Source organism: Misgurnus anguillicaudatus, chromosome 3 (genome assembly GCF_027580225.2).
Source record: "Misgurnus anguillicaudatus chromosome 3, ASM2758022v2, whole genome shotgun sequence".
In the NCBI taxonomy this organism is placed as follows: domain Eukaryota; kingdom Metazoa; phylum Chordata; class Actinopteri; order Cypriniformes; family Cobitidae; genus Misgurnus; species Misgurnus anguillicaudatus.
The window spans coordinates 10,597,914-10,624,534 of NC_073339.2; the positions used below are offsets into that span (position 1 = coordinate 10,597,914).

The 26,621-nt window shown below is 34.6% G+C and overlaps 1 protein-coding gene across 1 annotated transcript in view; it reads right to left on the bottom strand.

Moving 5' to 3' along the window:
* sorcs3a (sortilin related VPS10 domain containing receptor 3a) overlaps positions 1-26,621 on the bottom strand; it is a 314,187-nt gene that overhangs the window by 71,985 nt on the left and 215,581 nt on the right. The window contains exons 5-7 of the mRNA XM_055204570.2: positions 22,651-22,724; positions 12,278-12,342; positions 10,693-10,811 (exon numbers count right to left, since the gene is read on the bottom strand). Coding sequence (XP_055060545.1) covers positions 10,693-10,811; positions 12,278-12,342; positions 22,651-22,724 — 258 coding nt within the window. The remainder of the gene's footprint in view (positions 1-10,692; positions 10,812-12,277; positions 12,343-22,650; positions 22,725-26,621) is intronic.

The following is a 26,621-nucleotide window of genomic DNA, read 5'->3' on the forward strand; positions in this document are numbered from 1 at the left end:
AATGTAAATCAACACAACTGGAACATTCAAAAACAGTACTGACTATTATTTAGCTGTTATCTTACATTACAATACAACCTGAAATTTGAAGTTGGCTGAATTGTATACATTTGTCTGAAGTGAATTGTAACAAATCATACAATTATTAGAAAATAACAACAATAAGGATACCATATTCCTAACCGCACCCCTAATCCCAATGTGAAAAAAAGTTGTACAATGTTGGTCATAAAATTAATTTAATTAACCGCCTCATAAAATACGTATAAAATAGCATGAGATTTGGTTGTACAGCATGAGTCATTTTTAACATGGACACATTTTTTTAGAAGAATCAAGAGATGAAAAATAAAAAGCTTTGGATAAGCTTTTTTTGGATAATACACAAGTAATTTTTTTCCTAGAAATGAAAATTCCCTCATCATTTACGCATCTTCTGTCTCATCTCCAATCTTTACTGTAGGTTATGTGATAAATGAATCACATTTAAGACAGATGTACTTAACCCATTAGCGTTCCAATGTACCGTGGGAGGAAAACTGCATTATTTGACAAAAAACTTCATGACATACAACAACTATGTCACATATTTTTGGAAAGCTGAGATACTTGTGATTCAAATGATGTTAATACTTTTAAGATACAATCAACACAGCAGTACATAAGTGTCCTTTTAAGGCATTTTTTAGCCTTTTTCAGGAGATCACTTGCATTATATTTATATAAGGAATGATTGACAAAATATTGCACAGCGGAAGTGGTGATGCGGCCACGACGCAAATAATTCAACAGCCCAGAGTCAATTATTTTGCTTATATCATGGTTACCACACCTCAAGACATTGATCACATGAAATATTTAAAGGGATTCGTCTGGATTTTGTACTTAAATTGCTTTTGTGAGTATGACTATTTCTTCCACGTCTCATCCAACAGCTCTTTTGCTTGTTCCAAAACGTAATTTTAAAGCTGGCAATAGAGACTTGAGCCGTTCATAGCAATCTAATGCAGTTATTAATGAAGTTATTAGAAAGAAAACGGCAGAGACACAAAGAGAGAAAGAAAGAAAGAAAGAGAGAGAGTGAGCGAGAGAGAAAGGGCGAGCAAGAGAGAAAGATTGTGTGAATGAGGCTACCTTTGTGCGTCTCTAAACAGCGCAGTTATTGCCTCGGAAAATCGTCTGTCATGTTGTTTTTGTTAGTCCGTTATTACAGTTAACTATGCAAAGTGATATGGAACTGTAATGTTGTCAAGAGAGCTGCCTGGAGCTATGTATGCCATGCATTTCCCAGAAAATAATAGACCCCTTCAAGGTTTGTAAATATTGAATGACTATCGGGTGCGCGCGCAGCATGGGGTCAAACTGTTCATACCATCCAGGCTTTATAATTTAATCTAACAGGGCTGAAAAATGATGACTTACCTCAAATGAAGTGAGCACTACAAACACAAGCCTCTTTGATATTTGCATTGATTGTTCCAAACTGCACGTTAATTGCTTGCAGCCGCAGATGTTGTATTTTTTTGTTTTTGAGATTCTGCATGAATCGCGAAAACTTAACAGAAGACCTGGTGCGATTTTCACAGCCCACGACGTAAGTAGGCATTTTTGACGATACCGAATAATACGCAACTCAATCTGCTGTAATAGCTTTTCTGACCCCGACATGCGCAGTGGGAACTGCCTGTGACGTGAACCGTGAACGGGTCTATTGAACACCTCAAACTTTCTTCAGCCAATCAGATTCAAGCATTCAACGGACCCGTAGTATAAATACACGTATACCACGAACCTACTGAATGCTGTATTGGCTGAGAAATGTTCCATGGGTGTATTTTTCAATAACCGCACCCCTAATCTTTAAAAATGTCTCTGGCACCAGAGCAATGTTTGTGGTAACCGTGGTATAAGCGGAATAATTGACTCCGGTCCTTTGAATTATTTGACAATAATGCACATCCAACGTGGTAATGCGGCACGATGCAACACAAATTTTTAAATAATTCAGCGGCCCGTCATCAATTATTTCAATGTGTGTGTGTGTGTGTGTGTGTGTGTGTGCAATTATTAATGACATTAATGCTTAATTTAAACTAAGCTTTGCAATTCATACTCCATGTTACTTTGTTACTATTTTGCTTATACGATGAAAAGTATACAAATGCCGGCCTCATTTGTAGCGCTGAAAAGAATATACTGTCAAACCATCCAGCCGTATCTCAGTTCTGTGTATATTTAATGAGAAACTCAGCTTTTAACCTATTGCCTGTTCTAGATCATCAACCCAAGCTATAAACTCAAAGCGCTGATTCAGTATCCAAATGCCCAGGTTATTCTGAAACGCTCCTCGATTTGGAGGATACCGCTTGGTCTTAGTGTATCGATGGCCTTTGCATTTCACGAGTGGAGAGTGTAAATATCTTGTAGGACGATCAATATTCTCATTATTCTCTGTCAGGAGAAATCTTTAATTCTTGCATGCGACGCGCCTGCCTGGCCCCGCTCGGCGGGGGATTGTTGCAGCTAATGATAGTGCGTGTTGCAAAGAAACACCGATTGTTAGCATACGCAGCAGGAACTGTCAGTGTCTTGTCATATCTACAGTACAGCTGCGCAAGGGGGTGGAAAATAAATTACATAATTCATCCGAAGCACAAAAGGTACTTCATTCCCGCTTTTAATTTGTCCAACCTCTTTTCGTTATTTCATTTAAAAGCCAAATACACATACACAGGCTACTGATTTGAACATGAGAATAAAATGGGTCCATGATTATATGACAAAAACAATTACGGTTTGAAGAAGCACAGAAAGCTGCACAGAGAGAGAGAGAGAGAGAGAGAGAGAGAGAGAGACTGATGAAACTTCTAAACAAACAGCATTTCAGCGTCTCTGTATGCAACAGAAAGATGAGGCAGAAGAGATCGATCGCTTCCAGAGGCAGCTGAACTTCGAAAGAAATTGGGATTATCGATTTGTCTTTTTCACATTCTTTGGACTGTGATGCAACATCTCAAAACATTGGGATTTAGCATTTAGCCATTATTTGCAGGGCTTGTTATCTGCTCTGCTGAGGGACTTCAAAGAGAGTTGGGAATAAATGTTTTGAAACTTCTCAACAATTTGTAGAACTTCATGATAAACCTAAATTAGCCAACAAAACATCAATATATATTGTAATTTCCAAACATAAGAGACTTGTCAGTGACTATAGACCAGGCATTGATCATTTTGTATTGTGCTGAAGAGAACAAAGTTTAGGCAAACATAAATAAAATTTCCCAAAACTACCCTGCACCTAAATTTTACTTCCTCCCATGAGCATAAATTTATTGATCCATTGAACACAACAAATGGCACAAATCTAGTTAATTTAGGCTGGATTCACACTGCAAATCTTGATGCCCAATTCTGATTTGTTGCCTGTGATCGATTTTTTTCTGACAACCCGATTCCATCATCTTTTAATCATTTAAGGGACTCGTATCCAATATCAACAAAACACTTTGCAAAATAAATCAAGGTAGACATACTGACCTGGAACAGCTAAAGGTGCCAAAGAATGCATTGAAATAATATGTTAAATTGTTTTCTGATATCTACATAGAAGGTATGCGGCTTCCTAAAGTGCAAAAATTATCCAGCAATGGTTTTACATGTCCATTTACAACCCTAAGATTTGGCTTTATAATAAAATGGTCTATCATTAACTTATTTGAAAGGGTCATGAATAATAATGTGGAGCTCTGCTCTGATTGGCTGTTTCTCAGAGCAGCTCATTTCAGTAGCTCTGTGTGTGTGCAAACAGACCTTGGGCCCTATCTTGCACCCTGCGCAATTGACTTTGTCATTGACGCATGTATCATTTCGTATTTTGCACTGGCGCACAGCGGGTTTTTCCCTCCACAGACGCACGTCGGCAAACTAGGGAATGAACTTGCGCTCCCTGGGCGGTTCAGCACAAAAAAGGAGGCGTGCTCCGGCGCAAACCATCTCTTATGCTATTTTGCAGTTTCAAAAAACAATTCCGCTACTAACCAAAAAAACCTAGTCTAAAGTCAGTGGCGCGTTGCGCGTGGTTCATTATGCTATTTTAAGGGCGCATGCTTGACCATAATGTATAGCGCGCACAACGCGCATTGCTTATCTAATCTACACAGATGCAACAGTTATTTTTGCAAATCATAAATTGTTACAATAAAAAATATAAGATAACGGAAATCATTAAATCATAAATTGTTACAATAAAAAATATTAATACATGAGATAAGGGAAATCATTGTGGTGAGCATTGTGGTGATAGTTTTTATTTATTTTGTGTGGGAGCGTTAAACAATTATCATGCAAATAACGATTAAAATATTTTCATAGTTTGTTGTGTGGCTGCATTACGTTTATTTTATGTAAATAATAATGAAAATGTTTTCATAAGAAACCTTAATGTATGTGAACTTGATTTGTAAGTGTACTTTGGGGTTGGACCTTGCTTGCGTTTCTTGTGTCCGATTTCAAAGCCCCCAAACCCTTTCAGCGGTGAGGGTGGATGCAGCGATGTCCTCCTGTGTGCCCGGCGTGCCCGATTTATGCTGGCAAGCTTGGGATCCCCCCGTCTCCTGACATCATTGTAGTGCTTGGCGCAGCTGATGAGACAATTGCGCTATTTCCTCTCACGCCTGTTTAACCGATGCTGATTTGGGCGGGTTTCTCATATCCCCATACAAAACAACGTCTCTGTCTTTGACTGCTCTTACAAGAACGTGGGTCTCCTCGGCTGTGAACCGCTCCTGGCGTGCGCCTGGTAAATCCGTCATAATAATACCAACCCGCCATGGAACTTGCGCCCTTGCGTTTAAAGGGAATGTTGGATAGCGTTCTGATTGGTTTATTTGACGTTACGCCCAAACCACACCTATGAATAATGAACCTACTTCAGACCAACCCCTTATTGATTTGCGCCCGGCGCAAGACTTATTTCTCCCGCCGGGAAAATAGCAACAGCGCCCAAGATCCGCCCACAAAGTCACTTGCGCTTTGCGCTTCGCACTTGCGTTTCAGATCGTTAAAATAGGGCCCCTTATGTTTGAGCCTGTATCAGACAAAGATACAGATTTTGAGAAAAAAATCAATTGTTTGAAGATTGTTAATGGACGTTTCTGAGTGGTAAGTTTGTGGGGTTTTTTTCAGTATGATCCTGCAAAACGTAACTGTAACGTCAATAGTAGAACTTCAGGCTAAACGCTAGCATATAGCATTAACTAGCATACTAACTCAGCAGCCACAACTTTGTTTTTATCATTGTAACAACATTGTACTTAATTTAATGTGTAATTTAATGTTAGTAGCGAGATCTCGACTGTAATGTCACAGATGGTGTTATGTTGAAATTGGGCTGTTGGCCTACATGAGAAGGAGGAAATAATCACCTTTGAGGCTGACGATATGTCATTACCCTGTACAGAACCCTTATTATACATCTGGGTCATTCTACAGAAAAGGTGGAATTCGGGTGAGGGAAATCTGCTTAAATGAACTTCTTTCAAAACACCCAAAACTTCTATAATAGAATTAATTAACTTCATAGTCAAAACTATGAATCTGCAAAATGGTGAGCTTAATCTATGTTTAATTTTTAATACATTTTAATAAAGAATCCATGACATTGTATCTTCAATACCTGACAAAATGAGAATATAATAATAGATAATGAATATGATAAAATTCATAAACTTAAAAATTTTTCTATCTTGTTTTGTTTGTTTGCTTTTATGTTGGTCAGTTAAAGGAATAGTGCTTAGGAAGTACTTATTAGAGAAGACGGTAACACCAATGACGGTAACACCAATGATGTTAATACTAATGACAATTTACAGAAAAAAACAAACATTTTAACAAAATGGCTGCCATTAGCCATGTGCTATTTCATCAGAGATGTAACAATCACATACTTATTCAGTATAATGTATTTTTATGTAAAGATTTTAAAACTCCCAGCTATAAAAAAGAGTAACACTAATGACATCCAAAAAATCTTATCTCAAAATTCTTAGATATATCATGATGTTTTAGACAAATAAGGTAAGACATCTTACAAACCTTTTGCCTTTCTCCACTGCACTTCTTTCACTGACCTCTTGCCCCAAGAAAAACTTCAAAGAGCTGATGCATTGTTTCAAAATAAAGGTGCTTTGGGTAGGGTAACACCAATGACATAAATTTGGGGGACAAATATTTATTTGATATTATTCATATTAGTAGTGTATTTTTTACCATTTCAGTGTTGTAGTAAATTCACACAGGGTTAAAGGTAAATGTAAATTAGGCTTGTTTTATAAAAAACATGGTTTTAATTAATAAGTACACAGTTCAACGTTCATGTATGATCAAAGGGAAAGGACAATTTTCAGGACCAGACATTTAAAAAAAAGTTTAAAAAAGGAAAAAAGAAAATTACATAAATAAACTCTCATGTTAAGGACAGTCTATATTTGAAGAGTTTCGTTGCAAAACGAGATAACCACCGTTTTTTTAATTGTTCAGAAATCTTGTTTTTTGGTTGTGCATTCCAATTAAAAAATACAGCTAAGTAGCACCATAAAACAAAATAATAACATGATAACAACATGTTTTGACAAAAATGTTAAAAAATGGATTTATCTCGTTTTGCAACAAAACTCTTCATTTATTAAATATATATATCATTATGGGATTATTGGATGAAATTAAATAAATAAGGGGTCTGCAAAAGCAAGGGACAAGCATTTCCACCTTTTTTGTAGAATGACCCATCTATGCCTAGGTAAATACAGTTTTACATTCTACGTCACTTTTAAACCAAAAGTTAAAAGTTGCGATATGCAGTGGACACAGACATAATGATTAAACAATGTTTACATACAAGATTTATTTAAGAGAATCAATCCACCCGCTTTATTTCTGTAACAACAATGAAACTTCGGCATTACTCTACTAAGCGGAGTCTTCTTCCTCCTTTGCGCTGCTAAAAAAGAGTCATGTGATCACTGACGGTGTGAACCAGAGTTGATGTCATTTGCCAACGTCGCTTTATCAGTAGCTATGTTTCCATCCAAAGTTGCGTATTAAACTTACATTAATGGAATATCGCATTAAAAATTTGTGAATGCGTTTCCATCCAATGAGCTGAAGCATTTTTAGAATTTAAATGCACATCTTGGCCTTTTCATCCAGCATTTATCTCCAAAATGTGCATTACAATAAATGGATAGAAACATAGCTAGTGACATACAACACATCTTGAGATGAGAATGTCTGATCTGTCCACTTACATTACGGATGCAAATGCATGTATCAGATAAATATTCGATATTTTCCTGGACTGAGAATACCGGAATCTATGCGCTTTTTCCTGCTTATGCATTTGTGGGTCATATTCGATATGTGCCACATAAGAAAAGAAAAATTCAGAATTGAGTGCAAACATGCACAGAAACGCACACTGTCAGACAAAATGGTCAAAAATGGACTCATATATTACTCAGTATTATAATTGCTAGAACCTTGCATTAGCAGAACAAATGTCACGGGTTTGAGTCCAGCAAACACACATACTGATAAAACACATTATATACACTAAATATAATCACAATCACACACACAGGACTGCAATTCATTCAGTTTCAATGAGACTCGGTCATAACATAAGGAAACAACAGTTGGCAGTGGAACAAAGTCCAACTTTAAAGGGATAGTTCACCCAAAAATGAAAATTTTGTCTTTATTTACCCACTCTCATGTTGTTACAAACCTGTATAAATGTATTTGTTCTGATGAACACAAAGGAAGATATTTTGAGAAATGTTTGAAACCAAACCGATCAGAAGCCCCATTGACTTCCATAGTAGATAAAAAGAATAATCAGTGGGACTTCTGACTTCAAACACTCCTCAAAATATCTTCCTTCGCGTTTATCATAACAAAGAAATTGATACAGGTTTGTAACAACGTGAGAATGAATAAATGATTTTTTTGGGGGTGAACTATCACTTTAATGCAAATTAATAACCAGATGACAAGAGTAAAAAAGTGAAGATCACCTGATGCGTGGATACAGACAAGTCGAAACCTCCAACAATTTAATCACTGTCAGTGTAAAAGTCCCATAGGGTATTTTTGGATCCCACTTATTGCTCAGTCACCGAATGAAAGAAGGCAAGTAACTAAAACAATATCTTTGGTCTTTTATCTCCAACAAGGTGCATGATCTCAGACAAGTCTAATAAATCAAACCCTGTTTATTCCAGGGCTCCAGCAAAAACACCAAAGCGTTTCAACCAAAGTCTTTTCAAATGAGAAACAAAATATAGTGCTCTGTTTCACAATTAGGTTTTTAGTTCAATTTGATGCAGTAATAACAAGTTGTTCATTTCAGAATTTCAGTCAAGCGTATAAAGTTGCTGTGACTTTCGCAAGATTGTGTACAACAGCATCGCTATTCTACTAGTGCAGTGCAAGAAATATAAAGCAAACGTAGTTCCCAGTGGGTTCTCCGTAAGATTACGTGGAGAGATCCCAACCGGCCTGTTCTTCTGGGAAATCCTTATCGGAAAGAACAAAGTGAGAGCTTCGCTTTTTGTGTTAGACTTTTATTAATTGTGGATGCCATTATATCATCTAAAGATAATTGAAAGGCACCATTTGCTTCTGTCTCTGCTCTAAAGATTTTCAAAAGGCCGTAACAATTGATGTTATACGTGCTGTGCATTGCTTTGATTACCTGTCTGAAATACTTTGGCTAGAACAATATGCATTTGGATAAAGGGTTTCCTTTTGGCAACTTTCACAACAGAAAATGGACAAAGCGGTCAGCAATATCCTACATATGAGAGAAGTTAGAACAATGTAATCCATTTTAATCCAATTTGAATAAATTTGATGTAGGGGGCTGCTGAATCTGTATGAGGAAAAATTGTCACAAGCTATATCTCAGTAACTGTAAGATTTTACTGTAAGAAGTCCAATTATAGGAATGTTTGTTTTCTGCATGCACTTTTAAAAATAAAGGTTCATAGTCAGGCTGTATATGGTTCCATAAAGAACCTTTAACATCCATAAAACATTTCTGTTGCACAAAGGGTTCTTTGTAGTGGAGACTATACAGACTATAAAACTATAAGAAATGGTAAATTTAAAGGGAAAGTTTACCCAAAAATGTATATTACCCCATGATTTACTACCCACCCAGCAAACATAGGTCGGATGGCAACGTCGTCTCCCCGGCCCAAAGGGGTCGCCCCAGGACGGCACAAATGTTGTACTATTGGTCCGAAATCAACGTCGTCTCCCCGTCCAAAGTTAGTCGCGGCTGGACGGCACAAATGCACAACATGTCCTAAAAGGCATTTATATACGCTTGTATACATTTGTATATGTATATATTTGTCTGACGTTGCGTGTATTCAAAATTTTATGTACGGGTTTTATGTATTAACACCCAGAAGAGGACATTTTAGATGTGCACGAATCGGTCAGTTGACGTCAAAGACGTCGGTTGGATTTTCATCCATAACGGGACGTGACGGAGGGACGTATTTTCAACGGTCTCACAAGGTTTTGTGATATAGTCACGTAATTTAAAAAAAATAATAATAATTTTGTGATATTATCACGGATTTCCAAGTTTTTCCGTGATTGTATAACAAATTCCGGTTTTCGTGTGATTATCATGTATTGGTTACTCAACTGCTTTTTCCTATTTTTAAACCATTGTCGCTTTTGGTTAGATTTGGTGCTTGCATTAGAATGTCACTTTATATATTGGTTTATACAATTTTTTCAGAGTAATTATTTTATGTCGCCTGGCGTTAGGGTTAGAGTTGGGTTTGGGTAGGGATGTCATTTTATGTAAATCTAACCCTAAACCGAAGCGACAATGGTAAGAAAATAGGACAAAGCAGTTGAGTAACAAATACATGATTATCACACAAAAACCGGAATTCGTTAAAAACGCGGAAATTCATGATAATGTCACGAAATAAGAATCAAAAAACGAAGTGACTATATAACAAATTTCGTGAGACTCGGCTTTGATTTACTCACCCTTAAGCCATCCTCAATGTTTATGATTATCTATTTCAGACAAATACAATCATAGTTATATTTGCAAATGTCCTGGCTGTTTCAAGCTTTAAACTGGTAGTAAATAGTGCTTTTGATTTGAAGCCCAGAAACGTCCATTCATCCTTCACAAAAGATGAACGCGCAAGCACAGAGAGAAAAACAAGCACCAGTCAAGAAACAAAAAAATGTCCGCATTCACCACTGCGTCTTGTAGGCTATATCATACGATGGAAACGCACTCTTTCATGAACATGCGTCAGTCGTTATACCGGAAGCTAGTTATTTTAGTTAGCAAAGTTTTAAATATTAATATTTATAAAATATGCGTAAACAGGTTTGGTCAAATATTGTAAAACGTGTTAAATGATGCAAAGCATGATCAAATTAACAGAAATAATAAACAAACAAACATGCAATGAGTGTAAAGAATTTTGCATTATTATTGTGTATGTTTTTCTTGTCCATATCTGTAGTTGTTTCTCATACACGTATTAAAATGTTGCAGTAAAATTATTCAGTGTATTCTATTCCAATATGGAGCTTTCAGTAACCCCATACAGTACATATGATATGAATCACATAAGACCTGATACGTACCTGCACGAACATGTATTCATCTTGAACCACGAGTGAGTTGGTCTCAATATAGCCAGGAAATGGGTACGTCTTACTGGACTCGGAGCAGGCGTGAGCTCTGCATGTCACATACTGACAATCTGTTGTAAGGAGAGATATGAGAGGGACAGAAAGAAAGGACTGGAGCTGTTAATTAGATTCTGCCGGAGCCTTTGGTCCAATAACCATTATCTGGTTCTTGGAATCTCTCATCATACCTCAGCAACAGAGAACATTAGGTGATGTAAGATCTGTAATAATGTGTCCGACATTAACCAATATGAAAAAGATTGAGTTAGACAGACAGATGGAGAGAAAGAGAGAGAGAAGGTCTAGGTCCTTTATAAATTTGCTATTAGGTGCACTGTTACAAGTAAAGGTTCATGAAAGGTTATTTCTCACGCTGTTTGGTGCCATAAAGAACCTTTAACATCCACAGAGCCTTCATGTTACATTAAAGTAGTGGAAATAACATTCCACAGACTAATAAATGGTTAGAAAGAAAATGTTATTTTTTTAAGAACAGAGATCCTTTATTTTTATAGTTGTTGTGTCGTTATGTTATTGTCCTCAGCCTTGCTCTCATCTAAGGTTTTCCCCCCAAATCCCTTTAAGGCCAAGTTTACATAACAAATGATGTCACAAAGTGAGAACATTTGAGGTAAAACATTTTTTTAACTCATTTCCCACCAGCCTTTTAATTTTTTTAAAGTTGCCCACCAGCATTTTTGGGATTTTCACAAAAGTTTCACAAAATGTCTTCTATCAAATGAAAGAACAGAACCTCTGCTTTCGAAATAAACAAACAAACCGGGAATTTTTTTTTTCATATATATTTTTTCTGCTTATAAACTCTTAAATATGTGTATTTTTCTTCAAAAATACAACATTTTGAGCAAAAAGCTGAAATAATAAAATTTTTGTGAAGGGATTTTGATCAGATTCAGAACGATTATCAAAACATACACAGAGTTTAAAATTAATAAATCATTTTTGCTTCAGTTTTTTATAAGTTGGGTAAGAGCAGCATCTAGTGGATAATCACGGAATTAGAGATTACCATAAAAACTCATCAGGAAGACGATTTTTTTCAGGCAAATGTTTTCTCTTAATTGACAAGATAACTCGTCAATGGCGGGTAATGAGATAACTTAAATATTTTACTTAAAATTATAAAATTTAAAGTTGTATTATTTTATTTTTATTTTTAGGTGTTTGAAGAGAAAACAGGATACGCACATCCAAAAAAGTCTTGACCAGGTGCCAGATCAAAAATGAATCAAAGAACAGAAAAAGATCTGCACACTGTAAAAAGTCCCTTTATTTAAGAAGTAAAACTGCAACGTTTCGGTCAAAGACCTTCATCAGGCAAACACACCCCTTGGTTGAAAATCAACAGCAAATGTAGTTCTTGAATATTTTGAGAAGAATTATATTAGGAAAGAAAGATGGATGGATGAATAGATAGATAGACAGATGGATAAATAGCAACAACATTAATACAATTTAAGACAAGAAAGTAGGAAAGAAAGAAAGAAAGAAGGTAAGACAAGAAAAAAAGACTCACTGCTGTCAGGTGTATGAGCTTCCATGTGTATTAGATCTAACTCCTTGTCCAGACCGGTCACTGACCTGCAGTAGATACACACCAGAGCGAGGAGAAAAAGGCTTTATCACAAGGACAAAAAATGTTCCGGCTTCTTCACAGATGTCTTACTAAAGCCCCGTTTCTTCCAGCAAAGTAAAAGTGTTGCAGGGTGCCACTTCCCCAAATGCCACATGATGGGAAATGGAATCAAAGTACAGAGTACTGTAGACACAAAAGGCTGATATTTGTGGGTGTACACAGTCGTGGGATGAGGACTGTTACGGACTGAGTACAGCAGAAATGAGACTATTGGAAATAAGAGTGTGTGTAGTACACCTTTTCACACTATAACACGCCTCTTAAACAACCCCTTACATTTACTAGACTAACAGTGCATTTTCTGGCTCAAGCAGACCAAACCACATACTCTATCTGTGCTTCACGAAGGAATTTTAAACAAAGCAACTAAAAGCTCTGCTGTCTTACCAGGAATTTAAACGTCCTTTAGTGGCCAGCACTGAGCGGGAGACCTTTGAGTTTTAAAGGTGCAATGTGTAACTTTTCAGAAGTTAGATCTCTTGACAGAAATACAATATAATCTACATAACTATATCATCAGTGGTGTATAGACATTACATAATAAACTGTATTCTTTTTATAACCTTAGAATGAGACGTTTTTATCTACATACACCACGGGTCTCATTACATGGAAGTCGATGTGATGTTTTAACAGTAGCCCTAAATGGATAAACTGTTTTGAGAGTATATTCGTCCCTACATTGTCTCAGACGACACATGTTTCTCCTGTGGCAGCTACCGTAGCTTCTCATTGCGTTTTGAAATTGAGGTTGGTTGCAATTCGCAATCTCACCACCTGATGCCGCTAAAAACCCATACTGTACCTTTTAATACATTATTTAGGATTGTCTCAATATTATTATTGTTATTTGGATTACCGCAATGAAATTTCTAATGTAGTTAAGTTCTTACTTGACGTACAGTATCTATGTAACAATTTAACAATATCTTGATTATTTCCACAATGGCAAAACCATAATGATGTCGTTGAAGAGAACTAAAGTTGGATTGTGCTTAGCTAGAGATGAAGGACCAGATTTATTAACAGCTTGTGTCATCACAAACCATCATTTTGGCATTATATAACAACTGTCAGGATTTACTAAAGACGCGCGGTGGATAATTAGCGCTGTAAAGGTGTGGCCGAGACTGACCTAATTGCATATGCATTTGTAGGAGTTTCCCTTTCAGACGCTACGTTTACGGGAGAAAAGTATTTAAATGATTCACGTAACGCGATTTACGCAAAGTTTTTTCCACATGTATGAATTTATTTGAAATGCCAGAACAAAATCTAAAAAAAAGTGTTTGCCAAGCCATGTTAGTTTTTATTTGCTGGGGGAAATAAAAGACGACTTGAAGCCCTTAAAACAAAATTGCACAGCATAATTTCAACGCTATCACTGCAAAAAATGACTTTCTTACTTAGTATTTTTGTCTTGTTTTCAATAGAAATATCAAAAAACTCTTAAATTAAAGAAAATAAGTCTAGTTTTTAGACAAAACATAAATAAATAAATTTTTGATATGCACAATTTTTCTTGTATTAAGTAAATAAAAAAAAATGTCTTATTCAATTGGCTTTTTTGCTTGTTTTAAGCACAAATTTACGGTGGCTCTGAACCGCAAGTAATGAAAAAAAATACCTATCTCGTTATTTCAAGATAGTAATTCATTATAACGAATTACTAATTCATCATAACCAATTACTAATTCATCAGAACGAATTACTAATTCGTTTTAACAAATTACTAATTCGTTTTAACGAATTACTAATTCATAATAACGAATTAGTAATTCGTTCTAATGAATTGCTAAGTCGTTCTAACGAATTAAATTACTAATTCGTTCTAACGAATTACTAACTCATTCTAACGAATTACTAAGTCGTTCTAGCGAATTAAATTATTAATTCGTTCTAACGAATTAAATTACTAATTCATCATTACGAATTACAAATTCGTTCTAACAAATTACTAATTCGTTCTAACGAATTAAATTACTATTTCATCATAACGAATTACTAATTCGTTCTAACGAATTACTAATTCGTTCTAACGAATTAAGTATCATATTATTTCGTGATTGCATCTCATTATGTAAAGCTAATACTTTATATCAGACACTAAAGGGCAGATCACGGCCATTGTGCTTTATCTGTTGCTCTTGGGATTACATGAAAGGTGAGGGTTCACTGCTGATGGTGATTGACGACACAATGCTGTAGTTTTATATCAGTTTCTTTGAAAGTTATTCTATTTAATAGGGAATAAGAACCCTATATACATTTTTCAGTCATTTAATGTTGGATGCGTTTGCGCCTCAGGTTCGGGAATAACCGATGGATTTGGGTAAGAAAAGATGAATAAAAATGCCATCTAAATGTAGGGCAAGTGGGCAAACATGACCCTTTACAATTAAGATAGATGTATTATAACTGTCATGATCTGCATATGTCGGTTTGTGGATCTGGTTTAATTGTGTGTGTTCGCGCGCATGAATGCAGCGACAGTGACAGATGTTATAGTATCCTTCCACTTAAAATTCAGGGTGCTCCTTCGGAGTTTAATCAATAACAAAAATGTATTAAATGACTATGAACATTATAAACATTAAACTCTCTGCTCTCAGCACCACGTAGTTTGCTTCAAACCCGGTTAATCCCGGAGTAAAGCCATTCACAAATATCGCGTTGTTGGCAAAATCGGTTAAACGTCAGGATGCTTTAGCAGCAAAGTCCTCTTAGTGCACGGAAGATGAATTGGGTGAATGACTGCGCAAGCACGTTGAGGTGTGGCTTTTTACCGAAGGTTTGCAGAATATAGGCCTTTTATGATATTGACCCAATTTTTGTGCCTTTTACTTTGATTCAAAAAGGTCGGTGAAGAGAAAACGTAAGGTTCTTTTAGAGATCTTTGCGTTTCATAAAACCTATGCCTGGCATAGTTTTCTCAAATCATACTACATGAACATTTCCATAGAATGGAACCATAAAACCACATTATACAGGTTTTCACACTCCATCAAATATACACGGACATGCACGTATAGATACGTAAGCAATACAAACTGCAACAGAAATGCAATAGATCTACTGAAACGTTCTTTTATCAAGCAAATATCAACACAAAACATCCCATTATTTTTATTGTGACAATTAGCCACCAATGAACAGACTTTTAAAATGGTTTTATAGCGCATTGCATTAGTCGCCCAGTCTCCTGAAGATGCGTATAAATAGCACGAAGTGTAAAACTCGTGCAATACATACGCCAAATTCCACTTTGGCGTGCATATGATACGCAAGGCCTTCCCATTCACTTAAACGGTGCATCTTTTTTGTCGTTTTATTTATTGGTTTCTCAATTTTTTTTGCTATTTTTTACCATTTTCGCTTGGGTTCAGGGCCAGAACAACTTTTTGTTATATAAAAATGACATCCTAACCCAGGGCCGGAGTGGGACTCATTTTCAGCCCTGGAGTTTCATGCCTTAGACCGGCCCACTTTAGTTCATGACTGACTATTGAAATAATATCTTTAAACCCTCAGTAGTATAAGTCTGCAGTAGTGCACTGTTCTCTGCAGCCTTGCAATTAACTGTATTTTTCAAATCATATTCCGTGCAAATGCAGTAAACAATTATAATTTTTGCCATAATCATGCAGCTCTACCATAAGACCATAATATTACTAAAGTAAACTTATTCAAAAACTAAAGGAAACAAATGTGTTTGTGTTTTCCTCTATATTTCTATTTCTAAAAAATTGTGAGTCTTGAGATTAACTGTTGGGTTGATAACGTTTGGAAACCCCTGATATACAATACACAAGCAAGATTTATCAACACTGTTAGACATTTTCAAGGATTTTTACAGTAACCTACTGGCAACACTGTTGCCAGTAGGCTACTGTAAATAAGATTTACAGTTCTAAACTGTATTTCCATTTTACAGTATTTAAATGCTACTGTAAATATGTAATACAGTGTGCTACTGTAAAAAAAACCCAGGTTTACAGTATACTACTGTATACTATACTACTATTCTTTTTATTTTTTATACATTCATTTTTATTATATTTAAATTAGCTATAATTTTTAGATAAAATTTGTTTTTACATTTTAACCTACAGATACTGCTAACATTTAATTCAAAGAGACAATTTCAAATATTGAAGCCTTTATTTAAAACAAAACAAATACTTTAAGAAGTTGTGTGAAATTACATTTAAAACATTCACATTTCAAATCATTTGCAGTAATACATTTAAAATAACACAAATTATAAACATACATACGTATAACACTGATTACAGGTGTAGTTAATCCAAAAATTGTAATTTTATAATTTAAACAATGATTTTCTTTGGTTTTCCAGTTACAATGGGAGTAGTCTGTGACCGCATTATAAAATGGCTCCACATTATACGTGCTATATATTTCAAGTGTCCCAAAGACATACAAAAAGGGGTGATGAAAATATAATCCATATAATCAATTTTGACCCGTCATTTCTCTAAACGAGTAATGCAAGTAAACAGCTATACCTGATGGATAGGATGCTCACAGTCAAGTTTACTGTCAGGTCTGCAACAACCAGGATATACCAACAAAATATACACATCAGGAAGAATGTGTAGATGCAGTATTTGGAGAGTCTTTGGCATATGACTTCACAGGCAATCATGTCTGCCTTTAGACGACTTTAAATTCCTAACCCAAACCCCAACTCTAACCTGCAACTCCAATCGATCATGGCTTAAATATGGACAAAAACATGGAGAAACCTGTATATTAAATAACCTCATTAAGCAAATCTAAAATCTAACCCTAAACCCAAGCGAAAATGGTTTAAAAAACAAAAAAAATTGAGAAACCAATAAATAAAACGCCAAAAAAGATGCCCCGTTTAAGTGAATGGGAAGGACTTGCGTATCATATGCACGCCAAAGTGGAATTTGGCGTATGCATTGCACGAGTTTTACACTTCGTGCTATTTATACGCATCCTCAGGAGACTGGCGCATCATTATATATATATATATATATATATATATATATATATATATATATATATATATATATATATATATATATATATATATATATATATATATATATATATATATATATGCAGATGCAATGATACTTCATACGGCTTCATACGACTTCAATAGTAAAAAAGAACCCTATACCTTTTGCAGTCATTTAATGCTGGATGCGAGCGCTTTGGGTAGAGAAGATGAATAAAATGTCACTTAAATTTAAGTGGATAAACATAATCCTATACAATTAAACTAGATGTATGATTTTCATGATCAAAAAGAAATGTTAAAACATACATTAAGCGCTGCATAGGTTATGTCTCTTCGTGGTTTGTGGATGGTTTAATTGTGTGTGTCTGCGGTATGAAAAGGCGGGGACTGTGACAGATGTTTTGCCAAAACCAAACACTCAAATGCACTTGACTGCGTTTCCAGACATCAAGGATATTTAAAGACGCAACATAATTTAAATTAAGTAACCATTTATTCAAAGTAACCTTAACGTTATACCGTATTCCACTTTAAATTCAGAATGCTGCTTTGGACTTTAATTAATAATATATATATATATATTATTAATATATATAGACTATAAACATTAAACATGTTTTTGCCATATGTTGTGTATTGTATGTGCGCCTTTTTATGATATTCATATAGACTATGGAACCAAAGATTTTACTAAAAGAGCATTCAATTGTTTACAAGTATGGCAAATTCCTCATATATCTAGTCGCGCAGTTTTACTCTCAAAATGCACAATTATGTATTCATTGTATTGCTCTCTGTGCCACGTTTTACTTCTCTTCAAACCCAGTTACTCCCGGCGTAAAGCCATTCGGATATATCGCTTTGTTGGCAGAATAGGATCCTTTGGCAACACAGTCTTAGAGGAATGCAATGACTTGGCCAAAATGCGTCCTGGACAGGATTTCGGGTTCGTCTTCCGGAAGTCTTATTTTGTCAACCGTTACATTTTAAGGTAAAATTAAACTATGATTGTATGTCTTATATTTTTGACTGAACGGCGATCAACAATACGACTTCTGGAAGATGCACCGAAATCCTGGCCAGGACCCCAAAAAAAAAACAAATATTTTAGTAAAACGTTGCAATCTGAACATTGCAACGTTCCTAACAGCGATTGTTAATACTAGCGGGATCCCTCGGGTGGGAAGGAGGGCTCATGATGAGCGCTGCTGATATTGGGTGTGTTGCGACTTTATGGTGACGCAAAAATCAACAGGCGGATGACATCAAAATAGCTCTTGGCACTGTGATGTTATTCGCCTGTCTTTTCTTGCAGCGCTGCATTATTGCAGATGTAATATGATTGATAATGCTATCTGTAGTTCTTACAGTTTCACCAGGAACATCATTGTAGTAAAGCAATCTTGAATTGCATTAATTATTTGCGCACCTTTTTTATATTCTGATGACAAAATGTAAGACTTGTTTTTATAGTTAGTTCCTTTAATTTTATGTAATTATTTAGTGTGTATTTTAGGCTGATAATTTGTTACCTCGTGCCATGTATGCGCTATAAAGCCATTTTAAAAGTCTGTTTATTGGTGGCAAATTGTCACAGTATAAATAATGGGATATTTTGTGTTGATATTAGCTTGATAAAAGACAGGTTTAGTAGATCTCTAGCATTTCTTTTGCAGATTGTATTGCTTACAAGTCCGTGCATGTCCATACTTAATGGAGTGTGTAAACTAATGTGGTTTTATGTTTTCATTATTTGGAAATGTCGATGTTGTATGATCTGAGAAAACTATGCCAGCCATAGGGTTCGTGAAACGCCGTCAATGCTCCAAATACATGCAAAGATCTTTAAAATATCTCTTAAATCGTAACTAAACCCCTGGTCAGAGCCTGACTCCATCCACTGGCAATATTTGAAAAATGCAAGAAAAGTGGGCAGATCCCAACGGAGATAGAGGGGACGAAATAAGCTCTTACCAAGTGTGTGGTGAGCATGGTGGTGAGATCGTAACAACGGCGTGGTGAGCTTGAACCTGCTTACGTCACGAGTCATTTTTTGGACCCAACGTCCAATAGGAAGATTCAACTGCAGTAGCCACCGTTCAACCTGAAGAGGGCAGCACCCATACGTTTTTACACCATATATTGCAGTATTGAAACACTTTATATCCAAATTTTAAAAAAGTTACTAAAATCAATGAACAGCACTAATAAAGCATCATTCTTACAGATCATTAACTAAAAAAAGTTGGTTTAGGGTTTAGTTACTCTTTAATAACAGTAAAAGGCACAATAATTCGTCAAACCTCCTTTAACCAGGTAAAAAGCTACACCTCAACGTGCTTGCACCATCATTCACCCAATTCATCTTTCGTGTACTAAGAGGACTTTGCTGCTAAAGCATCCTGACGTTTAACCGATTTACTCCGAGATTAACCGCGTTTGAAGCAAACTAATACGTGGCGCAGAGAGCAATACATAAATGTGGTGCATGTGGTGCGTGACTAGATATTTGAGGATTTTGACATACTTGTAAACAACTGAATACTCTTTTAGTAAAATCGTTTGTTCCATTGTCTTTATGAATATCATATGAAGGCACACATACAATACACAACATATGGCAAAAACATGTTTTATATTTATAATGTTCATAGTCATTTAATACATTTTTGTTATTGATTAAACTCCGAAGGAGCGCTCTGAATTCTAAGTGGAAGGATACTGTAACATCTGTCACTGTCGCTGCGTTTCATGCGCGCAAACACACAATTAAACCAGATCCACAAACCATATAGAGACATATGCAGCGCTGTTCATAACGTATATTTTCACATTTCTTTTAGATCATGACAGTTATGATACATCTATCTTAATTGTAAAGAGTCATATTTACCCACTTGCCGTAAATTTAAGTGGCATTTTTATTCATCTTTTCTTAACCAAAGCCCTCGGTTATTTCCGAACCTGAAGCGCGAACGCATCCAACATTCAATGACTGCAAAGGGTTCTTATTCCCTATTGAATAGAATACTATTAACTTTCAAAGAAACTGATAAAAAACAACCGCATTGTGTCGTCGATCACCTTCACGAGTGAACCCTCACCTTTCATGTAATCCCAAGAGCAAGAGATAAAGCACAATGGCCGTGATTTGCCCTTTAGTGTCTGATATAAAGTATTAGCTTTACCTAATGAGATGCAATCACGAAATAATATGATACTTAATTCGTTAGAACGAATTAGTAATTCGTTAGTAATTCGTTAGAACGAATTAGTAATTCGTTAGAACGAATTAGTAATTCGTTAGAACGAATTAGTAATTCGTTAGAACGAATTAGTAATTCGTTAGAACGAATTAGTAATTCGTTAGAACGAATTAGTAATTCGTTAGAACGAATTAGTAGTTCGTTAGAACGAATTACTAATTCGTTATGATGAATTAGTAATTTAATTCCTTAAAATGATTTAATAATTTAATTCGTTAGAACGAATTAGTAATTTGTTAGAACGAATTAGTAATTTGTTAGAACAAATTAGTAATTCGTAATGATGAATTAGTAATTTAATTCGTTAGAACGAATTAATAATTTAATTCGCTAGAACGACTTAGTAATTCGTTAGAATGAGTTAGTAATTCGTTAGAATGAGTTAGTAATTCGTTAGAACGAATTAGTAATTTAATTCGTTAGAACGACTTAGCAATTCATTAGAACAAATTACTAATTCGTTATGATGAATTAGTAATTCGTTAAAACGAATTAGTAATTTGTTAAAACGAATTAGTAATTTGTTAAAACGAATTAGTAATTTGTTAAAACGAATTAGTAATTCGTTCTGATGAATTAGTAATTGGTTATGATGAATTAGTAATTCGTTATAATGAATTACTATCTTGAAATAACGAGATAGGTATTTTTTTTCATTACTTGCGGTTCAGAGCCACCGTACAAATTCACTTAAAATTGATATGTTTTGTTTAAAAACAATTTTCTTAGGTCATTTGCTCATCAAGAAAATATATCTTGATTTAAGTTTTTTTTTTAATATTTCTACTGAAAACAAGACAAAGATACTAAGCAAGAAAGTCATTTTTTGCAGTGATCCCAAGCAAAAAAAATCTTAGTATTTTTGTCTTGTTTTCAGTAAAAATATCTCAAATTTCTTAAATTAAGATGCTTTTTCTTGATGAGCAAAACAACTGCCAATGGGGAAAGCAATTTTGTTTCTTGAATTTTTCTTGAATTTAGTGTTTAAGAAAAATTTTCAAGATTTTGACTTATGAACTAGACTTATTTTCTTGGGTCATTTTGCATCTTAATTTAAGAATTTTTAGATATTTTTACTGAAAACAAGACAAAAATACCATGAACATTTTTTATTGAAAATAATTTTTTGCAGTGTGGCAATTTGTACGTATTTTACATGGTGGCTCATTCATATTAATTCGTATGACCACATTTATACATTTTTGTACGATTTGCCTTTTCCCCGTGACGCTGGGGTTAGGGGTGGGGTTTTGTTTGCTTTTTATGGTAATCATAAATTTTTGCACAATTAACTTTGTACGAATTCATATGAATTAGCCAACTCGTAAAATATGTAAAAATGTATTGTGAGATCAGGCTGGTAGTTTTTGGTTATGATGCACTGAAATCTCAGATATTTGACTGCACACTTTGACATGCCAGCTAATTTTGAATCTAATTTGAGATCTTTTACGAAACTCAGAAGACACGTGAGATTCCTTGAGTCACTTCCTCAGAAGAAATAATCTGAGAAATTTAAGCAAAATCTACTTAACCTCACTGATGTGCCTTAGGAAATACAGATATTAAGAATTTCTAATTTGTAATTGTTCTTTCCGCTTTTCTCCATCTTCATGTTTAATCTCTTTCTTTGTTTATTATTATTTGTTTGTTTATTATTTTACCAGGATCACCTAATCCTTTATTAGCATTATTCATCATCCGGAAAAAGTGCAGTGCAACAAAGGTCTCACAGTTTATAACGTGGAGCAGATAGGAATGCAGGAACAGCCCATTTTCTGATGACAGGACAAGACCAAAACAGCGACGGTATCCATCTTTTCGACCACTCAAACTCTTTCGACGTATTTAGAACTCGTCAAAGTCAACCAGCACTTTCACAAATTCAACTTGTTCGGCCAGAAAATTGTAAGCCGGTGGGTGACATTGTCTGAAAAATGGAGATGAGATGGGATTGTGACTGTATCACCTACCAGTAGAAACGGTTTGGAGTCACTCGTTCGTGAACAAGTTGCCACTTTCGACCAAAGTCAAAGGAGCTATACAGCTGAGAGAGAGACAGAGAGAGAGAGAGAGAGAGAGAGAGAGAGAGAGAGAGAGAGAAATAAAAAACAGGCAGTTGTTAAAATATGCAATCACTCGCCTTGTTAACTTAAAGCTGTGTAACCAAGTGAATCAGTTTCTTCTCGTCTCAGTTAAGAGCCTTTTCTCTGAATAAAACTGATTCGGCATTGTGATTTAGATTCCATTACATAGTTGATTCATTGTGCGCGGTGCTTTTCAAAGGTCCATTCTTCTGCAATAAACCACACCGCTTAAATCACTTGTCATGGGTTAAGACCACTGTCGCCATTAAACCGGTCATTATTAGTAGGGCTTTTCTAAGTAATTGAAGGCACAGTGTGAACCGCACCTTTATCTATAAGAGATATGCACCATTTCCATTACGTTTACATAGAAACCAAATATAGTGCAACCTGTATAAGCTTAAAGGGGTCATATAATACATTTTTATAGATAAAACCGTTTCATTGTCATACTGTAGCTTTCAACCCTATAATGAAAAAAAGCTTATTTATAGAAAAGAAGATGATAAAAATGGCTTGTTTTACACTTTTGTAATGTATTGATGTCAGACATTTGATCACATGACCTCAAACATTTGCAACTTATCCTTTCTGTTTTTAGATACTTAGTGTGTCAAGTAATAGTAAGGTAAACTCTCGTAAATAAAGGAACACTGCAAAAAATGACTTTCGTACTTAGATTTTTTTGTCTTGTTTTCAGTAGAAATATCTAAAAATTCTTAAATTAAGATGTATTTGCTTGATAAGCAAAATGACCTAAGAAAATAAGCCTAGCTTTTAGACAAAAAAAATAAACAATTTAAGTAAATTTGTGCTTAAAACAAGCACAAATATCTGCCAATGGGGTATGAAAATGTTGCTTAAATTAAGTGTTTATGAAAAAATTAATCTTATTTTATGATTTTTTTTTTCTCACCCCATTGGCATATTTGCTTGATTTAAGCACAAATTCACTTAAATTGTATATTTATGTCTGTAAACTAGATTTATTTTCTTAGGTCATTTTACTCATCAAGAAAAAAACATCTTAATTTAATTTTAATTTAATTTAATTTTTAGATATTTCTACTAAAAACAAGCCAAAAATACTAAGTAAGAAAGTCACTTTTGGCAGTGAAGAAGGTACAAAAGTTTTCAACAGGGTAATACCTTTTCAAAAAAGTACACTTTTGTACTTACACTGCAAAAAATTATTTTCAAGAAAACATTTTCTTCGTATTTTTGTCTGGTTTTCAGTAAAAAATATATAAAAATTCTTAAATTAAGATGCTTTTTCTTGATGAGCAAAACGACCCAAGAAAATAAGTCTAGTTTTTAGACCAAAAATATCAAATTTAAGTGATTTTGTGCATAAAACAAGCAAATAAATTTGCCAATGGGGTAAGCAATTTTTTCTTAAATTTTTCTTGAATTTAGGGCTTAAGAAAAATTTTCACGTTTTTTTTTTTTTTTTTTGCTTACCCCATTGGCACATTTTTTTTTTTTTTTTTTTTGCTTGTTTTATGCACAAAATCACTTAAAATTTGATATTTTTGGTCTAAAAACTAGGCTTATTTTCTTCGGTCGTTTTGCTTATCAAGAAAAGGCATCTTAATTTAAGAATTTTTTAGATATTTTTACTGAAAACAAAACAAAAATACTAAGAATTTTTTTCTTGAAATTCATTTTTTGCAGTGCAGTGTTTAAATGATATATATTTTTGTCTAAAAACTAGACTTATTTTCTTAGGTAATTTTGCTCATCAAGAAAATACATATTAATTTAAGAATTTTAAAATATTTCTACTGAAAACAAGACAAAAATACTAAGTAAGAAAGTCCGTTTCAGTGTAAAGTAAACTCTCATAAATAAAGGTACAACACTGCAAAATATGACTTTCTTACTTAGTATTTTTGTCTTGTTTTCAGTAGAAATATCAAAAAATTCTTAAATCAAGATGTATTTCTTGATGAGGAAAATTACCTAAGAAAATAAGCCTAGTTTTTAGACGAAAAATAAACAATTTAAGTAAATTTGTGCTTAAAACAAGCAAAAATATCTGCCGATGGGGTATGACATTTTTGCAAAAAATTAAGTGTTTAAGAAAAAAGAAAATAAGAAATTAAGAAAACTTCTTTTTTTCTCACCCCATTGGCACATATTTTTGCTTGTTTTAAGCACGAATTCATTTAAATTGTATATTTTTGTCTATAAACTACGTTTATTTTAATTTTGCTCATCAAGAAAAACATTTTAATTTAAGAACTTTTAGATGTTTCTACTGAAAACAAGACAAAATACTAAGAAAGTCATTTTTTTGTAGTGAAGAAGGTACAAAAGTTTTCAACGGGGTGATACCTTTTCAAAAGGTACACTTTTGTACCTAAAAGGTGGCTTTTGGCATATCTGTATCATATCTGTACCAAAATGATATATATTGGACCTTTTTAAAGGTAAAGTTCCAGGGACAACTCAGTCAATATTAAAGATATCACATTTATTTGTTTACATTATGTATGATGATTTTATAGAAAACATTAAATGTTAAAAATGACTTTAGCTGGGTCACATATTAATCACATCTTGTGCTGATCTTGGCTTTATGTACTCAAAATCAATTTCCGAACAAGCCAAACTTTAGGGAAGAGAACCAGCTTACATGTATTTTTAAACAAGGTCCACAATCATTTCAGTGTGACCTTCACAGTTCGTCTGCACAGTTAGGTTATACGCGTGTACTGTGTTGTGAACCTATTTCAATGCCTCGGTGTAATGCAAGTATATGTATACTAAGGCTGTCATTGAAGAATGGGAAAGTTGAAAATGCATTGGACTCAACAATAAAAAAGAAGAGGAAAGTTTTTTTTACATATGTCGAAAGGGAAGTTTCCATGAGTTTGCAGGGTAAAATGATAATAAAGCATATTTGGCGTGTAATTTTAACCGGAAACCACACCCCTCCCAATATACAATATACAGTACCAGCAGAGAGATACTGATACAAAATGTAATGCACTGTAAGTCACTTTGGGTGAAAGTGTCTGCCAAATGCATACATTTAAATGTATTTAACTATAAAAATCTATAAAACTAAATGTTTATTAATTATGTCTTTAGAAAAAATATCAGATAAACGAAAAATGATACCAACATATTATCCATCCAAATCAATGTTATGCATAATAATCACTCAAAACTCATAACAAATGAACAGACACAAAACAAGAAGAACATCAGCATGGGTACAAATCCGTAGATTATTCGAGGTTGAAGTCAGAAATGTGTGAGCAAACATTAAAATGTGCCTTAATGAAATTATTTGGACTTGAAGCTAAAGCCGAATTCCCAGGGGAGTCCTAATGGACGAGATGAATCCAGGCGGGAATTTATTTGGCAGATTTCTACCCACTAGACTGTAGATATGACTCAGCCGCAGGACGAAAGCCCAGACGCTTCCTTCATTCTCTAAAACAGCTAAACAGCAGCTTTCTAGAAGCATTATGGACTGGTTTTCTGTATGCTGAGGCAAACTGTACTGTGTAATTTTCTCTGCATTACGCAAGACAAAATACAGAGTGCCAGATGTGGTGTGGCCTCATAGACGGGTGTTTCTTTCAACTGTAAGCACTTTCAACCCTGCAGAGTTTTAGAAAATAAACATTTTCCCGACTCATTGCATTCATTTAATACAGCGTGCAAGAGGATATAAATGCACCATGTTGTGATTTCCCTGTCTGTGAAATCTAGAATGATAATGAGATTAGGAGCATCAAAGTGTTATTTCAATTATTGATTTCACATTGATAACATGGCTGGATACAGCTGAGTTTTACGTGTTTGTTTAACGCTAGATGTCGTTGAAATAGGGCAGTTACAAC